The 26930-nt window shown below is 39.7% G+C and overlaps 2 protein-coding genes and 1 pseudogene across 3 annotated transcripts in view; 2 read left to right on the forward strand and 1 right to left on the reverse strand.

Annotated features, from left to right (window-relative positions):
* LOC102260932 (probable inactive serine protease 58) overlaps positions 1–26930 on the forward strand; it is a 63861-nt gene that overhangs the window by 15234 nt on the left and 21697 nt on the right. Inside the window, exons 2-3 of the mRNA XM_005875049.2 lie at positions 21870–22117; positions 23138–23274. Of these exons, the coding sequence (XP_005875111.2) occupies positions 21870–22117; positions 23138–23274 (385 nt within the window). The remainder of the gene's footprint in view (positions 1–21869; positions 22118–23137; positions 23275–26930) is intronic.
* On the forward strand, positions 610–5517 carry LOC102261810 (annotated as a pseudogene).
* Positions 6238–10740, reverse strand: PRSS37 (protease, serine, 37). Of its 2 annotated transcripts, none has more exons than XM_005875029.2 (5): positions 10707–10740; positions 9675–9816; positions 7722–7972; positions 6979–7115; positions 6238–6411 (listed from the first exon to the last, which is right to left on the reverse strand). In XM_005875029.2, exons 1-5 carry the CDS (start codon positions 10738–10740, stop codon positions 6271–6273), a joined length of 705 nt encoding a protein of 234 aa, XP_005875091.1. In that variant the 3' UTR covers positions 6238–6270. The 2 variants fall into 2 exon arrangements, with proteins under 2 accessions (XP_005875091.1, XP_005875090.1); XM_005875028.2 differs by having other exon boundaries at positions 7719–7972.

A 26930-nucleotide genomic window follows, 5' to 3' on the forward strand; every position in this document is an offset into this window, starting at 1 on the left:
CAACATAGTACATAGTTGCTTAGAGTTGCAGCTGAGAGGCCGGCAACTCAGGCGGGGAACGTTGGAGTACGCTGTCACTGGAGCAAGCAAGCCTCCCTGCTCGCTTCAGTGCATGGCTGCCGGCCGCCATCTTGGCTGACAGTTAATTTGCATAAGGATATGCTGATTAGCCAATGGGAAGGGTAGCAGTCGTACGCTAATTACCATGTTTCTCTTTTATTAGTGTAGATTTTCTCCAACATGTGTCTTTTCCTTACTGAAAGTTGTGGACTGAGGTTCATGGTAGGTCCATGTGGATGCTAGTCCTTAAGGGAAGAGCTGGCTCCGCTGACACCACTGTGAGTTGTGTGAGGTCAAGCACCATCTTTTGCCTTCTGGGATAATCCATCTTTTCATGTAGAGAGATGCTTCTCCTTGGTTATATTTTTAGTAGCAGGATGAATTTTTCATTATGCCATGGCTATGTTTATGCAGATGTCCTTTGTGACCAACTGTTGTAATGATAATAATAGTACCTAATATTTTTTTAGGACTTTACATTTTATCCAGTATTCTTGTATATAGTCCATAATTTAGTTACGTTTTAATAGCAACTCTATGCAGTTAGTGATGCTAAGCCCATTTTATAAACTAAAGTACTTGGGCTGGAGTGATGATCATCAGCTATCAATTGGTAAAAATGCAGGTAAAACAGTCCCATAATTTTGGACTCCAAGTCTTGTTGTGTATTCCAGTAAATCTTAAGTCCCTCTTGTTCATACTTGAAAGAATTTATGCTAGCCTTAGCCTGTGGAATGCTCAAGTTTATGAGTATTTTTAAGCAGATTAAATAAGCAACTAATCTTGCAAGTTTGGTTTTGGCCTGGGAGTCAAGGTCAAATCATGACAGATGGACATTTTTAAGACTTGCTTTTCCTAGGGATAAAACACTTGCATTTTCCCAGTCACCTTTTGGGATTGGATTTCCTTCCTTTTCTGAACCTGATTTAGCTCATGATGGGTGTGAGGCTGCTTTGTGTTTTATCCAAGAAAACAAATCTGGATGCAAATCTGTGTTCTTGACTTGATTCCTATGTAATTAAATCTTTTATAGTTTGCATTCTCAGAGCTGCGGCACTGCAGTTGGCTCCATGCGCACCTGTATGTACATATTACTATACTAGCATTCCTTTCTATCATGAGGTATGATCTGTGATGATGTGGCCACAGGAGGACTGAAAAATATTTAAATGGTGTAGAAAATGAAATGCAACACTTGCCCATTCTACTCTCTAGTATGTCTCACTAACCAAATAGAGTCATATTTTACCATTTACCTTAGTTCTTCCAGTGATTATTTTCACAACTCTAAATAATAAGATTTGCTTCTCTTACTTGGTTTTATCAACTTTGAACTTTAACTTCTGGATCCCATTCATCAAAGCTGGGGGAGTATCTCACTTAACCACACATCTGTTCCCCGCTCCTAAATTTGATTAGTTTTATTTATTTGTCATTCTACCAGTAATTCATTTTAAAACTTTAAGTACTATGTTTTTAAACTTTATTTATTTGAACCACAACTTACGACAGTATCTACAGAATCTGAATTATGTAGAAGGAAGTAATTGGCACTTCAACTCTCCTATACTTCTCCCAGGACCCAATTCATATGTTCAACTTCATACGAGAGAGTAAACCTGTTGGAAGAGAATAGGCTATCTCAAAGAATCCATGGGAAGGCCAGAGAGTCAGTGTCAATATGGGAACTAAGGGTTTAAATCTCTGAGAACACAACCAAGTAACTGTACAGGACTGATACTGGCATGGCCCCCCCCCCCCCCCCCACATTGCACCTGTCAACGTTGGGTCTGGACACTGCTACTGCCTCTGTGAATGGGTCCCGTTGTGTCACAGCTCCAAGGTCCAAAATCCTGGCCATGGGCCTCTGGTTGGCTGACTGTAGGTTACACTCCTGCCCTAGTGGACAGTCCTGGGGAGAGGACAAGTTTGATTTCCCTTCAGTACGCAGCAATTAGATTAAGCAGCAGAATCGACACAGCTGATGATGAATTGATGAATGGGAAGGCCAATTCAAATAACTCTCTTAGAAGGCATTGGGAAGTAATAAAGAGATGGAACATGTAAAAGAGAAGAAAGGCTGTGTGACACAGAAATAACAGGGTGGGGGCAGAGCAGTGTCTAAATCAAAGAACTTGTTTCTTTGAGCTCTTCTGGCAGTGATTCTGACAGTGAAGGTGACAAAGTGAAAGAGGAAGAAGCACATTACCCCAGAAAAAGCTGTAAAGAAGCAAAAGACAGATGAAACATCAAGAGCTCTGCCATCCTCCAAGCAGAGCAGCAGCAGCAGACAGGGTAACACATCTCAGGTTGGGAAAACAAGGTACGTCAGCGTTGGGGACTTTAAAGGAAAAGGCCTATATGAGAGAATACTGGGTGGATCCTGAGGTGAACTGAACTCAGGAAGAAAGGTGTTTTGTTTGTTTTTTTTAAGTCCCGAGCAATGGAGCCAGCGGAAGGAAAGGATTTTTGACTTTGACGATACAGTAAGAAATGGTGAAATCAGAGCCATACAAAATCTGCACTGTTCTAGTTGTTTTTATCTATCTTTTTACATTGGCTTTTGTTTTCTAAACGTCGTTTTCCAAGCTATTGTATGTTTGGATTGCAGAACAATTTGCAATAATACTTTTTGTTAATGTGGTTTATTAAAAATGTTCTAAGTGAAGCTAATTGTCAACTTTATTAAGGAGGATAGCTTTGGCCCACCACCTAGTGTAAAATAAAATCAAATCATAAAAAAAGATAAAAGAAATAACAGGGTAAGTGTCTGTGTAACTTGATTTCCAGAAGGAGATGTTAAAAATGAGAAGAAGGAATAAATTATTTGAAGAATTAATGACCAAGAATTGCACTGAGTAAATAGATAAAACAAATAAACAAAATAAATGAAAAAAACTAGATTGAAAAGGCTCACAGGGTGTGAAACAAGATGAAATAAGTTGGGACAGAACCCTTCACTCTTACGCACATTATAGAAAAACTTAAGAATATCGAAGATAAAAGGAAAGCTTATAGAGCTTTACGAAAGAGCAGATCCAGAATCAGCAGACTGCATTACAAGATTCTGCATTACATTTTATTCTAGTAAATGTTTTATTCTTAATTTCAAATGACACCAAGAAGAAAAGTTTAGAAATGTTTTTTCTGCCTAAAATAAAATATCTTTGGGCTTTAATATATATATATCAATAGAATATTATTCAATCATAAAAAGGGAAGAAGTTCTCATACATGCTACAACATAGATACAAATTGAAAACATAATGCTGAGTGAAAAAAGCCTGTCATAAAAGACTATATATATCATATGATTCCATTTACTATATGAAAGGTCCAGAGGAGGAAAATCTATAGTGATTGTAAGTAGATTAGTGGTTTCCAGGGGCAAAATATAGAGAAAATGGGTAGTGATTGCTTATGTGTGTAGAGATTCTTTAGGGATCATGAAAATATTCTAAAATTAAATAGTGGTGATAATTGCTTAACTCTATATGTACAAACACTGAATTTACACTCAAAGACATATTAAAGACATTAAAGACATAAAGACTGTTGCAATGTTTTAAAGGCAGAACTGGCAGGATTTAGCTATAGAATGGATATGAGATATCAGAGAAGAGAGGAATCAGAAGTCATTCTGTTCTTTGCCTCTGTACCTATTTTGTTTATCAGTTTATTATGTTCATTAGATTCTACTCCTGAGTAAGATTATGCAATATTTGTCTTCTTCTTATTGGCTACTCAATATATCTTGGGGGTGGAGGGAGATGGGAAGAGATTAACCAAAGAATTTATATACTTATATGCATAACCAATAAATACAGACAATAGTGTGGTGAAGGCCAGAGTGGGGCAGGGGCTGGGAGGAGAGAGAAAAAGGGGGGATTGAAGACATCTGTAATACTGTCTAGAACAATAATAAAAGGCTAATAATATTGAAAAATACATTGAAAATCCCATCATACAGTGTTATAAATTTTTCTTTCAACCGTCATACCACTTTTTTAAAGAATTTTAAAATGAGGGGAAAAAAGTGATTCTAACATTTTTGGCCTGAGTAACTTTCAGGGTCATCAGCTTATCTGGGGAAGACAGTGGGTGAAGTATGTTGATCTGGGGGTAAGATTTGGAGTTTTGTTTTGGACAAGTTATATCTGAGATGTTTACTGGAGATGTTGAGTAGAGAGCTGAACATATGGAAGTCAAGGGAAATGATCAAACTGGAGATGTACATTTGGGAGTTGTTAGATTAAATATGATGTTTAAAATCATAAGACTGGTATAGGTCAATAAGGAAGTGAGTGTAAATAGATAAAAGAAGAAGTCCAAGACTAAAACTCAGGGAACTCTGATGTTGAGAGATTATAGAAATATGGTGGCATCAGTAAAGGAGACTGGAAAGAAGTAGCTGGTGAACAAAAGATCATGATGTCCTGGAGGCCAAGTACAGGAAGAGGAAATGACTAACTTTGTCAAATGATGCTGATAATATCATGTAAAAGGAGAGCTGAGAATTAACCTTTAGGTTTAAAAATATACAACTCATTGGTGATTTAGAGAGAGCAAAGAGCAGTTTTATTTTTTAAAAAATATATTTTATTGACTTTTTACAGAGAGGAAGGGATAGGGATATAGAGAGTTAGAAACATTGATGAGAGAGAAACATTGATCAGCTGCCTCTTGCACACCCCCTACTGGGGATGTGCCCGCAACCAAAGTACATGCCCTTGACCCGAATTGAACCTGGGACCCTTCAGTCCCCAGGTCGATACTGTATCCACTGAGCCAAACTGGTTAGGGCTAGAAAGAGCAGTTTTAGAGGGAGCTGAAGTCCCTGTGTCCTTGCTTATTGGTGGCTGAGGGTCCTTCTCAGTTTCTAGAGACTATTTACATTTCTTGCCTTGCAGCTCCCTTCTTCCCTTCCATCTTCAAAGGCTACAATGATGGGTCAGGTCCTTCTCATCCTTTGAATCTCTACTGCCTCTTTTTCTGTTGTCACATCTCTATGGCCAAATATTCTGCCTTCCTCTTCTACTTTGAAGAGCCCCTGTGATTACATTGGTTCACCCAGATAATCCAGGATAATTTCCCCATTTTAATGCCCATAAACATGAGCACATCCGCAGAGCTGCATTTTTCCATGTAAGATATCATATTCATGGGTTCTGGGGGTTAGGATGTGGACATCTTTATGGGGGGCATTTTTATGTCTAACACAGCAGTCATAAAGTATAGGTTGTACTTTAAACCTTCAGAATAGAAAATATTGCCCAAGTGTACGGTGTGATTGCTTCCTGTATCTTCTTCTGGGAGTTTATTTTACCTATCCTTGTTCTATATGCCCCAACCTCTTACGTATTGAATTCCATATCTGGATAGGTGTTTTACCAAGTCCTCAACAAGAGGACTGATACCCACTTTCTTGACCTTGTTAATCTCATGATCTGTGGCTAAGTCCAATTTATACCCATCCTTCACCTCCTCTCAGCCACCTCTACCTCTTGGGCTCTGCTGCTTCCCTGAGAGTATGCTCTTCTTGTATGTAGGTGACGTATTCACCTTGCTCTGGAACTGCCAGCCTCCTTTTTTACTTGATTCATGGCTGTTGACTCTTTTCTGGAGTTCCGTTTTTTACTTTCTGTCCATCCACTAGCTCTCTCCCTGCTGCATGCTGCAGACAGTACATTAGTGGAATCAAGCATGGCTATTCGTAGGAAAGCTTATGCCAGCACCCAGGGTGTGAGCCCCAAGTGAGAGCTTTAAGCCCTTTGAATGATAAAAAGAGGTAGCAGGAAAATAAAAGACAACATGTGCTGTGATGCCACATGGACTCTCCTGTAATTTTGAGGGTAAGAGCATGGGATTGAGAATCTGACTTCTTGGGGTTCCACTCCAGGATCTGATATCTACCAGCTATGGACAATGTTAAGTTACCACTTTCAGTCAGAATTTTCTCATTTATAATGGGATAAAAGATAACCTCAAAGGTTTGTTATGAGCATTAAATGAGATAGTAGATGACCCCCAATCCAGTGTAACAAGTGCTCACTTCATTTTTCCCCCCTGGTTCTCCCCATCAAATAAGAAAACATAGGCTACTTGTATGATACTTCCAGATATTTCTATCTGGACACTTTTATTTTGAGTTTGGGGGAAGTAGCAGAGTTGGGTGTGGAGCTGGTGGGCTGCAGAGCGAGTAGCAGGGTCTCATTTGTCTTTAGTGGTGTTCTCAATCCAGGTTATATATTTGTAAACATTGGTGTAGATGCCGACATCCCCACCCATGAAGTGTCCGACCTCGATCCCCTGGAGCTTGTTTTTGCAGATGACAGTAGCGACAGCCACTTCCTATCAGAGATGGTGCAGAGAGAGGGACAGAGAGAGAGATGGTCAGATTTTTTCCTCAAAGGAGCCCTCTAGTCCCCAACTTGGGCGAGCCCTGCCTAGAGGTAGCATGCTGGGTCATGACCAGAGCACTGAACTGGAAGACAGGAAGCTCTAGAGACATTTATCTGGCTTTGCTGTAATTAGCCTTATGTGATCTTGAGAAAGTTAGAGAAAAACCTCTTTAGAACTTACATATAAAATGAGTCAAACCCCATTTATTTGAACTGGTGAAGTCAGCTTCAATTTGTGAAAAGTGTAAATTATTTTTGTCAGCAATGCCCATTTTCACTTGCAGCTATGAGAATAAAAGTATTATGAACTGCAGGCCCGACACAAAGCCCTTAAATGAATAAAGACATTTGTAAGGAGAGCCCATTACTGGAGAAACAATGTGGGCTTGCTGCAGCCATATCAGATTCTCAAAAAATTTGAGAGGATGAAAACTTTCTATTTTTTTTAAATATCAGGGTTAAGTGATTAACTAGATACATACATATTCATGAAAGCTGAAAATAGAGGAAAGATTACCCCAAAAATTCGGCTGAACACTTTGACAAATTTCACACATAAGGCGTTCCTGTGGCTTCTTCCTTGCTCAGTTGTCTGGCACTCTTTATCAGACATCACAGGGGCCTCCAGGGTCTGCCTCAGGTCAGGGTGCCTGCCTGAGGGGAGATAGGGAGAGAGAACCCTTCCTGTTCAATCTGGTACTTAGCCCTTCCACCCTCTACTGCAACCAGGGTTCTGGTTGTATGTCTGAGAAAAAGGAGGAATGAGGAAAGGGGAGGAAATGATCCTGGACATTTATGAGAGTCAGTCCTGAGGATTTTGAAATAGCATTTATGTCTCTGTAAAAAGCAGAGTTTTCTTTCTACACTGTGTCCAGGCTTGGAGGAATAGGAGGTGACCTGAATCAAGTCCTCAGAGGTCTCCTCTGCATATTAACAAGCTTGTATGAGAGGGAGGAGCACAACCTCTTTAATATGAATCCTGCCTCTGACAATCAGGACCCTTGTCCTCTGTAAAGTGAGGTGGCCTGTGATCCAGCTGCTGAAGCCCTAAAGAGGCAGTGGGGCATCAGATATCCTGGCAAAGGAGGAGCTTTGGACTTCTGGGGTGGGGGGTCTCTTTTTGCCAAACTGCTCCTGTAGTCTCTCCCTCCCCGCAATCCTCCCAATCTCCTCCCCTCTCTCCTCATCTCTACAGACATGAGTGGTCCTCTTGAGGGATAATTGATGGCCCTGACTTGCTGTGAGAGGTGCACTCACCACTGTTGTCATGGCTCCAGTCCAGACCTGAAAGCAGACAGATGGTGCCTGGCCGGACGTTGCTGGTGGCGAGGGCAAGGGGCTGGACTTTGTGACTGAAGTTGGCTGACTTGGCCAGCTTAATGAGCATGAGGTCATCCTGGGGGTAGCTATCAGTAAAGTTCCAGTAGCGGATAATATTGATGGGGCTAATGGTCTGCTCTGTCCCATCTTTGACTCTGATCCTGAAATTTCCCAGCAACACTTTCAGATTTCTGGAGGGAGAGGGTTTGGAAGTAATCACTGTCATCACCATCATCACCATCACCATCATCATCATTGTTATCACCATCACCATCACCATCACCAAAGCTGATATTGAATGTCACAATGTGCCAGGTACTGTGCCAAGGACTCCATCTGGATTCTGGGTTACCTCATTTAACACTCCAACAAACTAATGAAGTGAATTCTACTTTTAATCCCCATTTTTCAGATAAAGTCATGGAGGCACATAAGAGTATTCACCCTTAGTCCCATAGCCAGTGGCGGAGCCTTTAACTACTATGTTTTCATGCAGTGTCCTTAATGTAGAGGAGAGGGATATTGTGTATGGATAACCAATGGACACAGACAGTAGGGGAGTGAGGGCCCGTGCTGAGGGGTGGGAGCGGGCAGGGAGAGGTCAATGGGGGAAAAGGGAGACATATGTAATACTTTCAACAATAAAGAATGAAAAAAAATTGTACACAGCACAGATACATTATTTCCCTTCTTTCCAGCGCCAACCTATCCAATTGGGCATTTCTGTTCTGGCAGAGGTAAGAGAATGGGATGACTTGAATGTTGGGTAGCTCCTGTTTGCTTCATCAGATCCACTCCCAGTTTTACTTTGTCCTGCTCTGTACCTTTGTAACATGATATATGTTGATTAAATCAATGGGTTTTGGCTAGTAGGAAGCACTAGAAAGTAACCATAGGAAGAAGTGTGAGGTTGGAGTATTTATCCTCCTGGCTCCTTTCCTGCAGGTTGCCACAGATTGGCTGTTGGCTGTGTCTCATGACCAAAGGTTACAACTCATATAAGGTGGTCTTTTTATAAAATGATTCCTTTAGCTCTGCCTCCCCTATCCCCTCTCTCTCTCCTCCCTATTTGTACCCATTCTCTCCTCACCCCTATAGGTCTAGGGGTAGTAACTACACCTTTCTTTGTTTTTTGTTAATCCTCACCGGAGGATATTTTTCCATTGATTTTCAGAGAGAGTGGAAGGAAGGCGGAGAGACAGAGAGAGAAATATCGATGTGAGAGAGACACATCGATGGGTTGCCTCCTGCACTTGCCCCAACCCTTGGGCCAGGGATCGAATCTGCAACAGAGGTACATGGCCCTTGACCATAATTGAACCTGCAGCCCTTCAGTCCATGGGCCAATGCTTTGTCTACTGAGCCAAACCAGCTAGGGCTGCACTTTTCTAATACTAACCACGGGAGTACTGAACTATTCTTTGTATTGTTCCTGTTTCCCTTGTCCATACCTTTGTTGTTAGTTCTTTTTGAAAATTCTCCTCAATTTATCCAGTTTGAGTGCATCACAAGTTATTTGCTGGTCCTTAACTTATCAAACACATTCATATTGCCAGTACAAAACTTGAGAAAATTGATGAGAGGCTGAGGCATAATATCTACAACAGGGTTCTTCAATGGCAACACTATTGACATTTTGGGCTGGGTAATTATGTGTTGTGGGGGTTGTCCTGTGTATTGTAGACGTTTAGCAGCATCCTTGCTCTGGCTTCTATTCACTAGATAGATGCCAATAGCGCAGCTGCCCCTAACCCCAATTTCATTGTGACAACCAAAAATATCTTTGGACTTTGCCAAATGTGCCCTGGAGGGAAAGTTGCCTCTATTTGAGAACCACTGATATAGAATGAGTGGTAGCTGTTTTGGAGGGGGTTGGGGATGCCCAACACTCACGTTAAGTAGCAGTGAGCTGGGGCCAGCACCCAGTTTTTTTTGATGAGAACACCCACACAGGGGTTGAAGTGAGACTTGAGGTATGCCAAATAGGGAGCATGGTCTTCTTTCTGCACAGACGAGTGAGTGAAGAAAAATGCTCCTGAGAAAATAAAATATCTTCATATATAGGACATTCTTATAACAGATAATACCATCAATAATTTCCTAGTTGAAAAGGAATATGTACAGTTTTAAAGAAGTAATTGGCCAGGAAATATTTGACATTTTTTCCTAATAAAAATGTAAATTGAAATGGCATACCATTTTATCTAATATTTACAATAATCATTTTTGTTTAATGTTGATAAGATTCAATCAAGGAAAGTACAATGAGAAGGACTCTCATTCACTGTTTGTAGGAATGTGAATTGATTGTTACTTTTTGAAAAACAATTTAGAAATAGGTATCAAGAATTATAAATGGTTCATCACCTGTGATCTAATAGTTCCAGCCCCAATAATCCATTCTACTAAAATAATCAGATGTAGACAAAGATTATGAATAAGTATGCTCATTTTAGCACTCTTTATCGTAGCTAAACATTGGAAACATAAATGTTCAATACAGTAATGTTGGACATTGAAATGAAAAAGTACATGTACAAATGGAACATCATACATATTGTATAAATAATATTTATAAATATGAAACAGCAAAGGAAATATTGGTAACTTTTCTTTAAGTTAAAAATAATTAAATCCAGTAGTTCAGTGGTCTAAAATAAGAAGCAACAAATAAACCATTTAAGTGCAAAAATATACAAATAAAATAAAGTCTTGGAGTAAATTCAAACCAACTATTAGCACTGGAAGAGTGGGCTCAACCTGTCCTGAGAGCCCTTGAATGGGGCATAGGAAGGGAAAACGCTAATTCTGCTCATGACCCTTTCTCTTGACTCTTTTTTGCACCTTCTGCACACGCATCTGCCTTACTCCATCCTACATTAACCCATATCTTACAGGATAGATTAGAAGGTCATGTATACATACCAACAAGGACACTCAAACAGAAGATAAATTTCATAGCAATCTAGATCTTTCCCTGTGACATGTAGAAGAAGATCAGTAGAGTATGGAACTTTTTCAGCTCAGTCTTCTCCTTGAGAACACCTGGTAGAATCAGTGGATATAGTTAGTATAGGGGACACGCAATGGCAATGAGATTGGAAAGCAGCTCTTGGCTTAAAAGGGGATGGAAGAGGGTTCTACATAAACAAATGGAGGCCCTTCTGCACCAAGGAAGGAGGGGACTGTACCTCTATTGGGGTCTTTGAGGGAAGGAAGGAAAAAGAAGCCTATCTCTTTAGACTTCTGGATCCAGTTTTCTCTATCTGCTGTTCCTAAAAGCTCACCTGACTAAAAGTAGTTCAGCTGTCTGTGGGAAAGGGAGCTCTAGACTCAGGACTTATATTCCCCATGGAGTGTCTGAGGCCAGGACTATAGGGGACAGGATTCTGCACCTTAGCTCAAGAAGACAGTGTCCCCAAGTTTGCTCTGAACCCCCTAGTAGTTATTTATACTTTCTTTCAGCCCCTCCCTTCTTTATTACACTAGCTTCATCTTTCCCTGCGGTCACTGTTTCATCACTCGGTCATCATCACCAACTTAGTCTAGCCGTCCTGATCAACATTTTTGAGCTAAGAAAATATAGGAATAAAAAGCATTCATAGAGCAGTTATTTTGACATTTGGAGAATGCTTTGAATTCTAGATTACATCAGCTATAGGATCTACTGTATGTTGATGACAGTTAAGAAGGCAGGATCTCTAAGTGGTTTTTTAACCTAATGAAAAGATTTCTCAGCCGATTATCTGCCTCTTTCATCTTGGAATAATTGGGAATACACTTTAACAAGAAAAAGAGCAGTAATGCTGATAGCTAACACCCATTGAAGGCTTACTGAATCCTATGCACTGAACTAAGTTCTTTACAGACATTGTTACTAGTGATTTTATATTAACTTACTCTAATATGATGTAAGTTACACTTTGTATCACTATAACCCTTTAAATTTTCTTAAGCCCATAATCTCATTTCAATGTCACAGCCAGGGAAAGAGGAGACAGGGCTGGGCTGATATCATTTTTTTTTCTGGAGCTGTAGGTGACACCTGAAATAGGGAGAATTTAAGTAATTTTCTCAAAATCACACATGACTGGAAAGACTAGAAGTCAAATCTGGGTCTTACTGGATAAACAGCTTTTCAAGTACACACTCTAGGCTGCAACTAATCAACCAGCATTCATGAATCTTGGAAAACTTCACAAAGTTCCCTCACAGCAAGTCCCTCAGGTGTGAAATGAAAAGCGGATGTGGCACATACTTTCCTGAATGTTGCAATGAACACAGAGGTACATTGTGGAGAGGGCTGCTTAAGGAAATGCAGGTGGGGCAAAAGTAGGTTTACAGTTGTGTATGCATGAAACAGTTTATTCTTGTATTATTATTTATTAATTATGGTATTATTTTCTATAAGAGCAATTGTAAAGCTACTTTTGCCCTACCCTGTATACTGAGGTTCCAAGACAGCATGGAGTTGTGGAAAGTTTTCTGTGGTGTGTGTAGGATGGACTTACTTAACACAGGTGAAAAGTTGAGAAAGAGATATACTTACTCTGAGGTTGTTTCCCCCAGATATTTTGGAAATACTATGGGCTAGGACGGGAGTTTGAGGCCTGGGTTGGGAGTGTGAGGTCTAAGAGCAGAAAAACACTATCTAGGAAAAGATCTCTAAAAACAATAGATTTTTCTGGAGGAGGTTAGCACTGGGGACTACGACCTCTCTATGAGTTTCAAATTGGTATCTCTAGCCCAGACTTCCAATCCCACATCTTCAAATGCCTTTTAGAGGCCATTGTTGGCATCTTCCTTAGGCCCCTGATATTTAGCATGTTAAAATTACACCCCTCATTTCTCCAGCCTTTCAGATTCATTTTTTTTTAAAAACTGTTTTCCTTATTTTGGGATATAAATCTACCTTCCACTTGTTTGATTTCTCTCTTTTTCTTACCACTCAGTCCCCAAATCCTCCCTATTTTGAGGAATTCCTAAAATCCATCCATATCTTCCCATTCTCATTGCTATCATTCTAATCTAGGTCATACACTTGTCTCCCATGATCTAATGTATGTGACCATCCATTGTTTCCCAAATTGACTCTTTCTCTCTGCCTCAGAATTGTTTATTCTCTAAAATCCAAATGAGGTCATATTAGTCTTCTTAAAACTCTTCAGTAGTTCCCTACTGCCTAAAGAATAAACCCGAGCATGGTTTAGGGACCTCCCTTGATCCTCATCTCATTTTGTCTTTATCAGCCTTTCTTTTCATCCCTCTTTGACACCCCTCTCCCACCTGGCCAGCCTATACACTTCTTTTTGAGGTCTACCAAACTTAATGTGGGTTTTCTTGTTTTAATACTAATAACTTTAGCCCTTAACTCATCCTTAAGCTTATGAATCCCATTCATTTTTTCCCTTTTTGTTTTAGGTTATTGATAGTTCTTAAAGCTTCTCTTTGAAAAAAATAATTTTAAAATGGTTTTAGCAGATACTCAGGAAAAAAATTAACTTTAGAATCTTATGGATGGGTGGATTGTGTGTGTGTGTGTGTGTGTGTGTGTGTGATGTTCAACATTTTTCGTATGTTTGTAAATTAGTTGTTATTAAGTTCTTTATTACTGTTATTATAGCTTCTCTGTACATATGGAGACATATCTGTCCCCAGCCTCATTCCACAGAATATCTCAAGTTTATAGGACTCTAAATCTATTATTGTTTTATTCTGCCATCTGGTTTACCATTTAAGTAATACTCTTGTTATATTTTGCCACCAAAAATAAATTTTAAAAAGGCAGCTAGAGAGAAAGTTGAGAGAGATGAAGAGAGAGTGCGTGAGAGAGCGAGCAAGTGAGCATTAACGGGCCATATCCGAGGGAGCAGTGTGGTAAGAACAGATTGACAGGGGCCACTGGTATGGGTATTGGTTGGGAACTTTTATTCAAATTGATATCTGTGGTTGTGTGGTATGGATCTGTACAAGTGAAGCAGTTCTGAGGAGGGGTGGGCTGAGTGTGACATATGCATAAAGGGGAGGGGAGTCAGTGTCACACAGAGGGGTGGAGACAGCTCTGCTTCATCAGAGTAGTCCAGAACGGAGAGGGGTCAGTGGGACATGTAGAGGGAGGGGTGCAAGTCACACACTGTGGGGAAGGAACTGGTGAAAAAACTGAGAGGCAAGGGAAGGAACTTGGGATGAATTTTTAACTCCACAGAAGGTTTAATTGACTCCTACTTTGGAATTCTTTCCCCTAGATGAGGTGGATAAAGCTAAAATCCTAGGAACTCATCATCCCATAGAGTGGATTTTTACTTAGGCTGAGAAGATTTCTATATCTACTGCCCTGTTTTACACTGAGGCTCAAGACCAGAAAGAGAGCCCTTGAGACTACAAACTTGTACAGAGTCCTCATCCTGGTTCAATCCCCTGCACCTCCTCCCACTGAATTCCCACGCAGGTTATAAGTTCTATCCCTGCTTTGTGCCTATTAGTTTCCACTACATCCTTATCTTCAGAACAGGATTCAGGCATCAACATGAAGTGTGTACTATTAACCTTACTGATGGTGACTGGTGAGTGATGACCAAGTTGATTAGAACTCTATTTGGGGGTGGGGGAGGGGGAGGTTTGGAGCTTGTTGGAGAGGGAGAGCTGGTGGATCAGGAACATGGAAGTTTGGGAAGTAGGTGATATACTAGTTATTTTCTGTACAGGTTCAGCGATTTATTATATCTAACTACACCTTTTTATTATGGGCTTAAAACCTTCTGTGAATGTCTGATAACCTTCTCTGGTTGAAACATGGAGGATGTCAGAAGGGAGGATGGAGATAGGATCCTGGAAGAGGGCATAGAAATTTATAAAAGAAAATAAAAAGCAAAGACAGTAGGTATTTTGATGTGTGGTTCAAAAGGAAAAAGTAGATTTTGTTCATTGGGCTTTAAAATGTGTAGTAAATAATAATAGTCAAACCACCACCACCACCACAAAAGCATATCTTACCTAATAATAGATAAACATGTAAATTGACCATACCTTCGCTACGCTAACCAGCCAATCAGGAGAGTATGCAAACTAACCTAACAAAGATGGTGGTTAATTTGCATACATAGGCTCCAAGCAGTGGAGCGAAGCCTGACAACCCTGGGGCTGGTGGAGCAGCGAAAGCCTCACGGCCCTGGGGCCGGCTCCAGCTGGAGCCCGGCCAGAGCGAAGGTGTGGGTGTTGGGTGCTGGAGGAAAACCGGTGCCAGCAGCCAGGGGAAAGGAAGGCCTATTGCACGAATCTCTTCGTGCAACAGGCCTCTAGTACTTATATAATGAACACTGCCCTGTTTTCTACATATTAACTCATTTAATTCTTATTAAAACTTTTTGAGATAAGTATTATTGTTCTTATTTAGTTGATAAGAAACTGAGGCACAGAGAAATTAAGTATCTTGCCCATAATGAAATTAGTATGGCTCTGTAATTAATCAATAATGCTCTTCTACTTAATAGTTAAGTGGTTTTGGACAAATACCCTAACCTCTCTGAACCTCAGTTTTCTTATATGAAAAATGAGAAAAATAATGTCTTTCTTTTAATGACATGTAATGCTTCCTAAAGACTGACTGTAGTTAACCAAGTTAAGTGCAGTAGGGGATGGGTAGGTTGTTTCATTCACACAGAGGAACCAGCAAGTGTGAAGGTCATAAAGTGGGACATACTTAACTAAAAGACCACCCCTATTGCTGGAGTGCAGAGGAAGGAAGTAGATTAAGAGTTATATATTGTAGAGGGTCTTCTAGTCTTGGTTTTAGAAATTATTCTCTTGGAGTCATGATGTCTGGTCCCAAAGCATCCCTACAGTTGACTAGTAGGAAAAGTCAGGGAGCTGTGGGAAAGGCTGCATTGCTGTGACTGGATAGAGCTAAGAAATAGTAAGATTTTAAGAGACTAGAAATGAGCAAGGATGTCTGGAAAGAAGTAGGGAGGTCAGGTAGAGAATAAGTGCATACATTGGATTTGGAATCAGATACACTGAAGTCGGAAACCTTGAACCAACCATAATCCACTATTTGTGTGGCCTCAAGGAACTTTCCTAATGTTTAAGTTCTTAATATGTAAAGTAATATAAAATGTATCTACCCTACAAAAAAGTCTAAAAGTATGTGAAGTGCTTAGTACAGTGTTTTTATCATGATTTTCTAGTACCATAGTATGGGGGCTACCTGATTAATAAGTGGTAAATACTGATATGGACTGACACTGGATCCTAAAATCTCCATAACCAGCCCACTTCCTTTAATCAGCTGGGTTATCTATTGATTCTCTTCTCTCTGTGTCCCAGGTGTTGTTCCACTTGTTAGTGAAGACATGGAAGACTTAGGTCATATGCTGTACTTATTATATCTGAAATCTAGTTACAAGCCCTGTGTGGGGACTCTGATTGCCCCTCAGTGGGTGGTGACAGCAGCTCACTGCTTCTTGCCGTAAGTACTGAGGATCAGTTCCCTCCGTTCTAAAGCTCCAAAGCTGGGCCTCAATACTTCTTGTGCTGGTCAAGAAATCCTAGGCCTCTGGTGGTCCAGGGGAGCTCAGCTACTCAGATAACACTTGACTAAGGAATGTCCCACATTCTTATGTTTAACATGTCCAGAAGGAAAAATAATGTGGTACAATATCTTACATGTATGTAAAAATAATCCTGCAAATCATTCTTAATATTTTTTAAGATTCATCCAAAGTGGTAGGCGTGTGATTGTATTTCCTTTTTAATTGTGATATAATATTTCAGTTCAGATGTCCCACAACTTGTTCATTCTTTTCTTAACAGACATTTGAGTTATTTCTAGTTTCTGTTCTTTTGAACAGTGTTACTGTAAGCATATTTGTACCATGCACCTTAAAGAATATTCTTGTGTATATATCTGCAATATTTATATGTGTTGGTGTGTATCCATATTGATTTACACTGAGTGGCCAGATTATTATGACCACCCCATCAGTACTTAGTTGGGCCACCTTTTGCCTTCAATACTGGGGCGATTCTTCTTGGCATTGATTCCACGAGATGTTGAAAGGTGATGTGAGGAATCTGACACCATGCCTGATGAATAGCACTGTCCAGTTCTGTGAGATTTGATGGTTGTGGAACCAGCTGCCTGATGGCTCTTTTAACTTCGTCCCACAAATGCTCAATTGGATTGAGATCTAATGATTGTGGGGGCCACCTAAGCAAGGTAAAGTCTCCCTCATGTTCTTGAAACCACTCCTGCACAATACGAGCACCGTGGCATGGCACATTATCTTGTTGGAAGAACCCATCTCCATTGGGATACGCCATCAACATGATAGGGTGAATTTGATCAGCAATGATACTTAGGTATGTTGTGCTATTCAGACATTGTTCCACACGAATTAAAGGGCCCAAATCATGCCAGGAAAACATGCCCCAAACCATAACACTGCCCCCACCTGCTTGAAGGGTTGTATTCATGCATGTGGGGGTGCATGTTTTCATGCTGTTTCCACCAAATTCTCACTCTGCCGTCTGCATGATGCAACTGGAAATGTGACTCATTGGACCACACGACTTTTTTTCCAGTGCTCGACTGTCCAATCATTGTGTTCCTGTGCGATTTGGAGACGTTTTATCTTGGTAACTGCAGACAGTAAAGGTGTTCGAACAGGCCTTCGGCTTCTATATCCCATACTATGCAGTGCATGGCTAATTTGCCTACAAACGTCAGGTGGTCATAATAATCTGGCCACACAGTGTATATCTGCAAGTATACCTGTTACATAACTCTAGAGTAAACACAATGGTCCCCCCTTATCCATGGTTTTGCTTTTCATGGTCTCAGTGAACTGTGGTCAACTGCAGTTTGAAAATATTAAATGGAAAGTTTCAGAAATAAGCAATTCATAAGTTTTAAATTGTACATCTGTTCTGAGTAGCATGATGAAATCTGGTGCCATTCCATTTTGTCCTGCCCAGGACATGAAACATCCACGCTACATACCCTACCTACCTATTAGTCACTTAGCCATTTGGGTTAAGGTATTAATGATTATGGTATCACAGTGCTTGTGTTCAAGTCACCCTATTTTGCATAATAATAGCCCAAAACCACACGAATAGTGATGCTAGCCCTCTGGATATGCCAAAGAGAAGCTGTAAAGTGCTACCTGTAAGTGAAAAGGTGAAAATTCTCAACCTCATAGGCATTTTATCATCTTACATCATCACAAGAAGAAGGGTGAATACAATAGGTTATTTTGAGAGGGGGGAAAAAGAGAGACACCCCATATTCACATAACTCCTATTATAGTATATTGTTAAAATTGTTCTATTATTAGTTGTTATTCTCTTACTGTGTCAAATTTACAAGTTAAACTTTATCATAGGTATGTATATATAGGAAAAGACCATAGTATATATATGGCTTGGTACTATCTGCAGCTTGTCATCCACTGGGAGTCTTGGAACATATTGCCCATGGGTAAGGAGAGACTACTATAATTAGGAGTGGAATTTTGGGGTCATAGAAGATGCAAATGTTAGCTTTTACACATCCTCCAGTAATTTATAAGCATTCTTCCAACATTGGGTATTGTCCAACTTTTGTTGTTGTTGCTGACTATCAAATATCTATTATGTTCCTAATTTTATTAGCATTTTATTTCTCCTCCTACTTCTGCCAGTAATGTTTCTTTTAGGAAATATATTTCTTTAAAATTTATCTTTATTGTTGAAAGTATACAGCTGTCCCCCTCTTCTCTCTTCATTGACCCCCTACTTCCCCCATCCCGTTCACTCCCCTCAGGCCTTCACAACATTATTGTCTGTGTCTATGGGTTATGCATATATGCATATAAGTTCTTTGGTTAATGTCTTCCCTCTCCTCCACCCCCTTCCCTGAGATTCATCAGTCTCTTCCATATCTCTGGGTCTATTTTGTTCATCAGTTTATTTTGTTTATTAGATTCCACTTAGAAGTGAGATCATGTGATACTTGTTTTTCTGTGACTGGCTTATTTTGCTTAGCATAATACTCTCCAGGTCTCTCCATGCTGTCTCAAAGGGTAAGAGATCTTTCTTTTTTATAGCTGCATAGTATTCCATTCTATAAATGTACCACAACACTTTTATTCATTTATCTACTAATGGGCATTTGTTCTGTTTAAAACGACAATGAGGTATCACCTTACACCTGCCAGAATGGCTACCATAAACAAATCAACAAACAATAAGCAGGGACTACTCTTTTGAATATTTGTGTTTTGAATTTTTTGAAAATTGCTTTGTAGGACTTTGACAAATGGTCTAGTTATTTCTCTTTTGTCAGTTGTATATGTGTTGAAAATTTCTTCTTCCAGTTTGTGGCTTGATCTTCTTTTTATGGTGTATTTTGCTGAATAAGAGTCTTTGATATAATTCAATTTAACACTTGAATTATCAATCTTTATTTGTGGTTACTGGGTATTGTACTTAGTTGAAAATATTCATTATGACCTTAAGATCAGAAATATAGTCCTTTAAATTTACTTCTGCAGATTTTAAAGCTTTGATTTCATATTTAAATACATCATTTGGAATTGATTTTTATGAATTGTGTGAAATAGGAATCCAATTTTTTTTTTAGCATAGTAAATCAAATATCCAAATATAATTTATCTAATGGTTCCCTCTTTTCCCTGGTGATCTGCAATGCTGCTCCTGTATCTAAGTGTCTGTTTCTGGGCTCTTTATGCTGTTCCATTGTTTTAGTTATTATGAACCAATACCACAATGTCATAATAATTATGTCTTTATCATAAATCTATGACATCTGATAGGGTAGACCAGGTATCTTATTCTAAATCAGGAACACCTAGGTATTTTAAAAAAAATAAATTTTAAACTCAACTTGTCAAGTTCAATGAAAAAATTCTGTTGGGATTTATTTAGAATTTCTTTGATTCTTTATGTTAGTTGGGAAGAACTTTACACATTTTAATATGAATATTTAATGTAACAAGGTCTAAAGTTAAAAAATATCCTAATGCCCTCCTCATGTCCCTTCTCACTTATATTCCATCAATATCCCTCAGAGGCAACCACTATTTTGTTGTTTTTCCACCATAGTTTAGTTTTTCATGCCACTGAGTTATTTTAAGCCCCGATTCACTCAACATAATTTGCCTGAGTCATCTATTTATCATGAATTCTCTCCAATATAAACTTCTGTATTTACTTGCAAACATCTTTTATGGTAAATCAAAGTAGTTTCTTAAGAGAAGGTAAAAAGGGAAATTGAGGGGGAAGAGAAAACATGAGGGACCCATTTTATATAGTTATTAACACTGTAAATGTGAGTGATTTTTCTTCCACAAGAAAGGAGAGTAATCTTAGAAGCAAAAAAAGCCAATTTGATTAACACAGACACACAAGAGAGCTGCTATAGCTGATTTAAACCATAAGTTGGACCTAACAATTCCATCATGTTGAATAATTAAAACACCAATTCTTATTAATTCCCAGGGATGAAAATAGAGGAGGTGATCCATTAAGTGATTTCTCATTTAGACCGACAAGAGAGACTCTTATCACGAGGGTTTCTTCCCTTTTTGTTCTAATATATATCTCTCAAATGAACAATCTTGCTCTTGTCAAAAGTTCCTCAAAGTAGTCACTGCAATTTCTTGACAGCCTTTTGAATGGGAAATTATGCCCTTTAGAGTGATATCATGTGAATTTACATATGAAGGGAGCACATGTTTGGTACAGACGACCAAACAGACTGATATGATCTAAGGAGAATTGCGACAGTCAGTAAAACAACTTGACCAAAGACCTGTCATCCCCACCTGAGGCCCAGAAAAATCCTTCACTCCAAGCAGGTGAAAATAGGACAGTAGTTCTCAGGAACACAAAAACATGACAAAGGAAAACTCTTGTAGTGTACAATGTCTTGTAAAATTGACCCAAGGCAAAGTTTATCAAAAGGATGCTGCTTTGATGAGATCTTCTAAACTTGTCACTCTATGGGGTTGGCTTAAGGATGGACTTATCAGGCCCATTCCTGTCTTATCCCTTTAGACCAGTGGTTCTCAACCTGTGGGTCGAGACCCCTTTGGGGGTCGAACGACCCTTTCACAGGGGTCGCCTAAGACCATTGGAAAACACATATATAATTACATATTGTTTTTGTGGTTAATCACTATGCTTTAATTATGTTCAATTTATAACAATGAAATTGGGGGTCACCACAACATGAGGAACTGTATTAAAGGGTCACGGCATTAGGAAGGTTGAGAACCACTGCTTTAGACTTTATCTTATAAACTCCGAACAAAGTTACAAGAACAGACTGAGAGGCAAATGGTATTGTTGTTAGGAGACAAAATAAACTTGACATTTGGGAGTTCAACAAAAAAAGTGGTGCTCAGTTACCTATGTGCTGCTGACCTTACCTTCATGGTTGGAGAGACCCCTGAGTGAGACTCAGGGAGGTGTCCTGTTCTGAAACCAGAGTGTTGAGCCAGGATAGTAAGTAGATCTCAAATGGATCTCAGTGGAACATCCAGGATTTTTGACTATTGTTCTCCTAAAGGACCATCAGAAAACCTTGTTGATCCAGCAAAGTTTTGATAGAGAGGTAAAGCATATGTATTCAGGCAAGCCTCCCTAGCTTAAAAATATTTCAACTCTCCAAGCTTTCTTTGTACAATCTCACATTTCTTGTTCCCTCCCATCAAAGGAGCTTCCCTAATAGAACCTATTATTTTCATAGAAGCCTTGACAACCCATTTGCATGCATCTTTCAACTTTCTTGGTCTTGAATTGGAACTACTCTCTGGAATTAGGCTAAGAGTAGAGCCCAATCACATTATAGGTTATGGAAATGGCAAATTATTGGATTTACATAATGCACAACCTTCATGACCACCTGTAGTAGCTGCACATAAAAGATCAAATGGACAAAGATGAGAAGAGAAGGTGAAGTGGGTGATTATAGAAGGAAATGTATGTGTGTGTATGTGTGTGTGTGTGGGTGTGTGTGTGAGTGAATGGTTAAGAGATTAGCCTTGTGATGTATGATAGTATCTTTTTTCCCCCTTAATTTTCTAGAGATCTCCAGGTCATCTTTTTTGGTGGTTCTCAAAGTTTGCAAGACTTTACAGGGGAGATTATACCTTATGAGAAGATCTTCATTCACCCAAACTTCACTGCCACTTCTCCTAAAAATGACCTCATGCTGATAAAGTTGTCTCTACCTTTCATCTTTGTCACTGAGTTTTTTCAGTTGCCTACTCTTGTGAATAATGAAGTTAAAGATTGCTTGGTTCACACCTGGTTACAGGGTGAAGATTATTTTGGTGAGTGACTGTCAAAAGGAAGAGTTAGTTGTATTCTTAGATATATTCACACCTTCAGACCTCTGAGGAATTAGGGGAAGGGATTGGAACTTATAGGCCCAGTGCCAGATTTCTAAGCACATGTGTGAAATTAGAAATGGAGCAACCATAATGGCTCCCTAAAGTAGAAGGGGCGGCTCTTTTAGGCCTTTGAGAATCAAATCCTAAATCAAGGGGTCACATGTGTATATCATATTGGCACATGCAGCGGGGGGCTGGATGCTGTATCTATGCTTGAGTGTTGGTCCTGCCATTTATTATAGGGTTATGGACACATTATTTAACTTATTTGAATCTTAAAAATGTGTGAAAATAATATTTTACCTTTGTCTAACAGGAGTGATATTGTTATAACTACAACATCAACAATAGATACCATTTATTGAGCACTAATTATGTACTAGGTACTAAGTCCCCTCCACATATTATTTGGTTGTCATCATACATCATGTTTTCTTAGGATTTATATCTTTTAAGTGAGAAAACCAAGACTCAGGGAAATTAATTCATTGTCTATGGTAACACACCATAGCTTGGATTCAGATCTTGCTTGCTCATTGATGATAAACTGAGCAGGAGGACATGTTTAATCCATGATGAGGTACATCAGTTCTTCTCTGCATTTCTTTTTTTGTTGTTAATCCTCATCCAAGGATATTTTTTTCCCATTGATTTTTAGAGAGAGTGGAAGGGAGTGAGGGAGAGAGAGAAACATTGATGTGAGAGAGACACATCGATTGATTGCCTTCCTCATGTGTCCCAACTGGGGCTTGGGTTTGAACCTACAACCCAGGTATATGCCCTTGACCTGGAATTTAACCCATTATTCTTCAGAGTGCAGGCTGATGCTCTAACCATTTAGATACACCGGCCAGGGCTACAGTCTATTTTAACCAAGAATAAATCCCAAAGGAGGAGGAGGCAGGATGCCTTATGAAAATGCAGACAGGAATGGAAATCTCTCTTATTTCTTGTGCTTAGGAAATCAAGACTATGGCCTGCACAGCATTCATATACAATTGAATCCTCATTTAGACTGCACAAAATTACTGGGTAAAAAATTCCTTGAAGACATGTTCTGTATGCGAAACAAAGTAGGAAGCCAACAGCCATGCCAGGTAACTTTCCTTATCTCATTTTTACATATTCTCAGTAGCTTTTCTTTCTGGCTTTGTGTCTCTGTTACCACTCATCCTTGTTGAGGCTGTGGAATTTATACTCAACCTAAGAGCTCTGAGAGCAAGGAGCTAAAGAAGGATGACTCTCTGTCCTCTTCCCTGTGTTAGAGGTTAGAGAAATAGATATTCTGTGAATTCAAAACTATTTTCCAGTTTCCAGCTACTGCTTTGAAATTTCTGTCTCTATGGATTACTGGAGGTAGTTAATACAGTGGAAAGAAGCCTTCAAAATAGTTTCTTATATCCTGGGCTCCTTTGCATGGCAAATATAGTGGCTTTCACTTTTGTTCAGGTATTGAGGAATTCTCAGATGGGAGGGAAGTTCTGATCGCTCTACTCTGTCTGGCAGGTGGTCACAGCTGCACCAGTCATATGTGGCTATGAATTAAAAGGAGTTATGTCTTGGGCAACTGGATGTATTCTGACAGGACACACTATTGTCTTCACTGACCTCTCCAGCTACAGTCCATGGATCAAGAGCATTATTTCTATGAAATAAGCTGATCTGGAGCTCCACTGACACCCTACATCCCAACTGACCCATGGCAACCACATTATGCATCTCAGTCCCAGGCTTTCCTAGGATCTAGGCTTGGCTGAAATTTCAAAAGAGATCAGTGGTGACTTGTGGGTGTTGGCATGGCTCTAGTTTCTTTAACTGCTTGCTTGCTTATCCCCAACTCATGAATACCTGCTTATAACATTGAAAACATGAATGTTGGTGTCAAGAAGTGGAGGTGACCCAGGAAGCTTTTCGGATCCTACTAACTCAGCTACTTCTCTTAAAATACTCCCTGCTCTATCCTAAAAACAAAAAAAGACAAGTAGAAATGAGGGTCAATAACTACCAGGAGTCTGTCTGGGCAACATATAAACCACATGCCACAGTATGTGAACAGTAATTTCCTAAAAATTGATTAGATGATTTAGCAATTCTTCTAAAGACCAACTGTCTATAGGGTCAGTGTGTGTGTGTGTGTGTGTGTGTGTGTGCGTGTGTGTGCTTGTGTATGTCTATGGGTGGTTATAGTTAACTTTTTCATTAGCTACTTAAAAGATCTCTAGAATTCAAGTTTTGCTTAGGTTTGCTGAGGTTATGCAAAGGTCAGTGTAATTTTTGGAATAAGGATTTCTGTATTTAAACAACAGCTATAATATGAATATCAAGGATTTCATAAATGGTAGGATGATTTTTTTTCTAATACATTGTCCTTCCAGTTTACTGCTTAAAAAAAAGATATGTTTTTATTTATTTCAGAGAGAGAAAGGGAGAGAGAGAGAGAGATAGAAATATAAATGATGAGAGAGAATCATTGATCAGCTGCCTCTTGCACGCCCCCTACTGGGAATTGAGCCCACAACCAGGACATGTGCCCTGACCAGTAATCAAAACCTGACTTCCTGGTTCATAAGTTTATGCTCAATCACTGAGCCACACTGGCTGGGCTACTGCTTTTTTTTTTTTTTTTTTTTTTTTTTTTTTGCTTAGAATCACAAATCATTTTGAAAGGGCATGAGAGTGGTGGAGTTCATGAGGTTTATGCATGGGAGTTTGCAAACATGCCCCTGGATACACTTTCTATACCACGCATGCATTCATGAGCATACACTTTCATCCACAAGCATGTCCCAGAGGTACCTGTTGCTTACTTTTAAATATGTGTTCTCTACACATTATTTTTAAACTAGTGCCCCAGTGCATGGATTCATGCACATTGAAAGGAAATTAATTAGAAGGTGGCTGGTGGGGCAGGACTGGGCCAGAAGGGCCAGATACGCCCTGGAGCCAACCTCCTGATGTCCCTCCCCAGCCAGCCGCACCTGGGGCAGTGCTGCAGCTTAAAGAGTGTCTGCAGAGTGATTGGGGTCCCTCCAGCAGGTGGGGTCCCTCTGCCTGGCCTGTGGGAATTGGGCTGAAACCGGCTCTCTGACATCCCCCAAGGGGTCCTGGATTGTGAGAGGGTGGTTTTCGGGTGACGCACCCTGGAATCAGGCTCCCTCCTCTCTGGTTCCAGGGTGCGTCACCTAAGAACTGCCGATACCAAGTCACCGCAGCTCAGCAGCTCCTGCATTTGACCCCTGGTGGTCAGCTACTGGTCGGACAGTCGAATGGTTGCTTAGCCTTTTATATATATATACATTAATACATGATAGATTAAACTGATTTCTAAATTAAGGCCTATCCATTTTCATGTAAAATATTCGGCATTCAAGAAATTTTATTGTCTGAAATGTGAAACATAATTTGTTTTGTCCTGTGAAATATTGGGATTCTTTTGTTTAAGTTGCTATCTGATTGATATAAATCACCTACTTTTACAAAACCTCACACAACAAAAGCCATTCTTTCTTTCTTTATTTTTATTGACGACACTATTACAGATGTCGCCATTCTCCTTCCCCCCTTTTCCCACCTCTGCCCAGCCTGACCCCCTTCCCTCTGGGCATCACCATATTGTTGTTTGTTCTTTGGATAATCCCTTCACCTTCTTTCATCCAGTCCCCCTTCCTCCTCCTCTCTGACAGCTGTCAGTCTGTTCCATGTTTCCATGCCCCTGCTTCTATTTTGTTCATCAGTTTATTTTGTTCATTAGATGAAACCTTTCTTTTGAGACTAGTAATGGGGATCAGAAATAATGTGGGAAATGCTCAATGTGCACAGGGGGGTTCAGGAATTGGGCAGTGATTAGTAATTTTAACAGTTTCCACCTGTTTCACCTTTTTGTTGCCTACTTAATTCCTACTAAAGTTGTTAGACATGCTCTCCATCTTTACTTATCTATACCAGATGGTGTATTATCCTCAGCCAGCTAAGCTAGTTGCAACCTGAACTTTTCACTGGGAAGATCTTTCTAACAACCTACCTCCATGTCTGTCCTTTATGTTTTTCTGGCTTCAGACTTATAGATCTGTCACCATTATACTGCAAATATTCTGGCTTGAATCAAGCTTTTTAATTGCTTGGTTACCAGTTCTTCAATTATTGGGCATTTTTTCTTCTTTATATCTTCTGGACTTGATCTTTCCGGTACTGGTTCTCTTATCTCCATCTCATCTCACACCCCAATATAAAAAGAAAAGGCTAAATCAATCAATCTATCTATCTATCTATCTATCTATCTATCTATCATCTATCTATATGTCATCTATCTATCTATCATCTATCTCTGAGACTAGACCATTCATCACACTACTAATTTTTGTAAGAGTGTCACTACTTTTCTAATTACTCTCAATTTGTCCTAAGCTCAAATCCCATAGATGGTTGGTTCTAAAGCCTTTTCTTTCCTATCCTCACTTTAACTTTGTCTACCAAGCACTTTAGGCTGCCTGTGCTCTGTCTTCTCTCATCTACCTCCTCTCCTGACATGCCACAAATCACTGTTGCATTCCATTTTGGGTTCCTTTTTCTTTTTACATGGGCTAATGTTCCATGTCCTTCTTCTTAGTTTAAGTCCATTGCATTGAAATGGATACCAGACCCCCATCCAACCTGCTCTTCAGATTAGCTGAGAGCAGATTTCAATATGGTAAGTGAGGAACACAACGAAGGGAACAGGAAGGCTTGCCCTGTTGGGTCAGGTGGTTCTTCTCTG

The sequence above is a fragment of the Myotis brandtii genome, unplaced genomic scaffold (assembly GCF_000412655.1).
Source record: "Myotis brandtii unplaced genomic scaffold, ASM41265v1 scaffold455, whole genome shotgun sequence".
Lineage (NCBI taxonomy): Eukaryota > Metazoa > Chordata > Mammalia > Chiroptera > Vespertilionidae > Myotis > Myotis brandtii.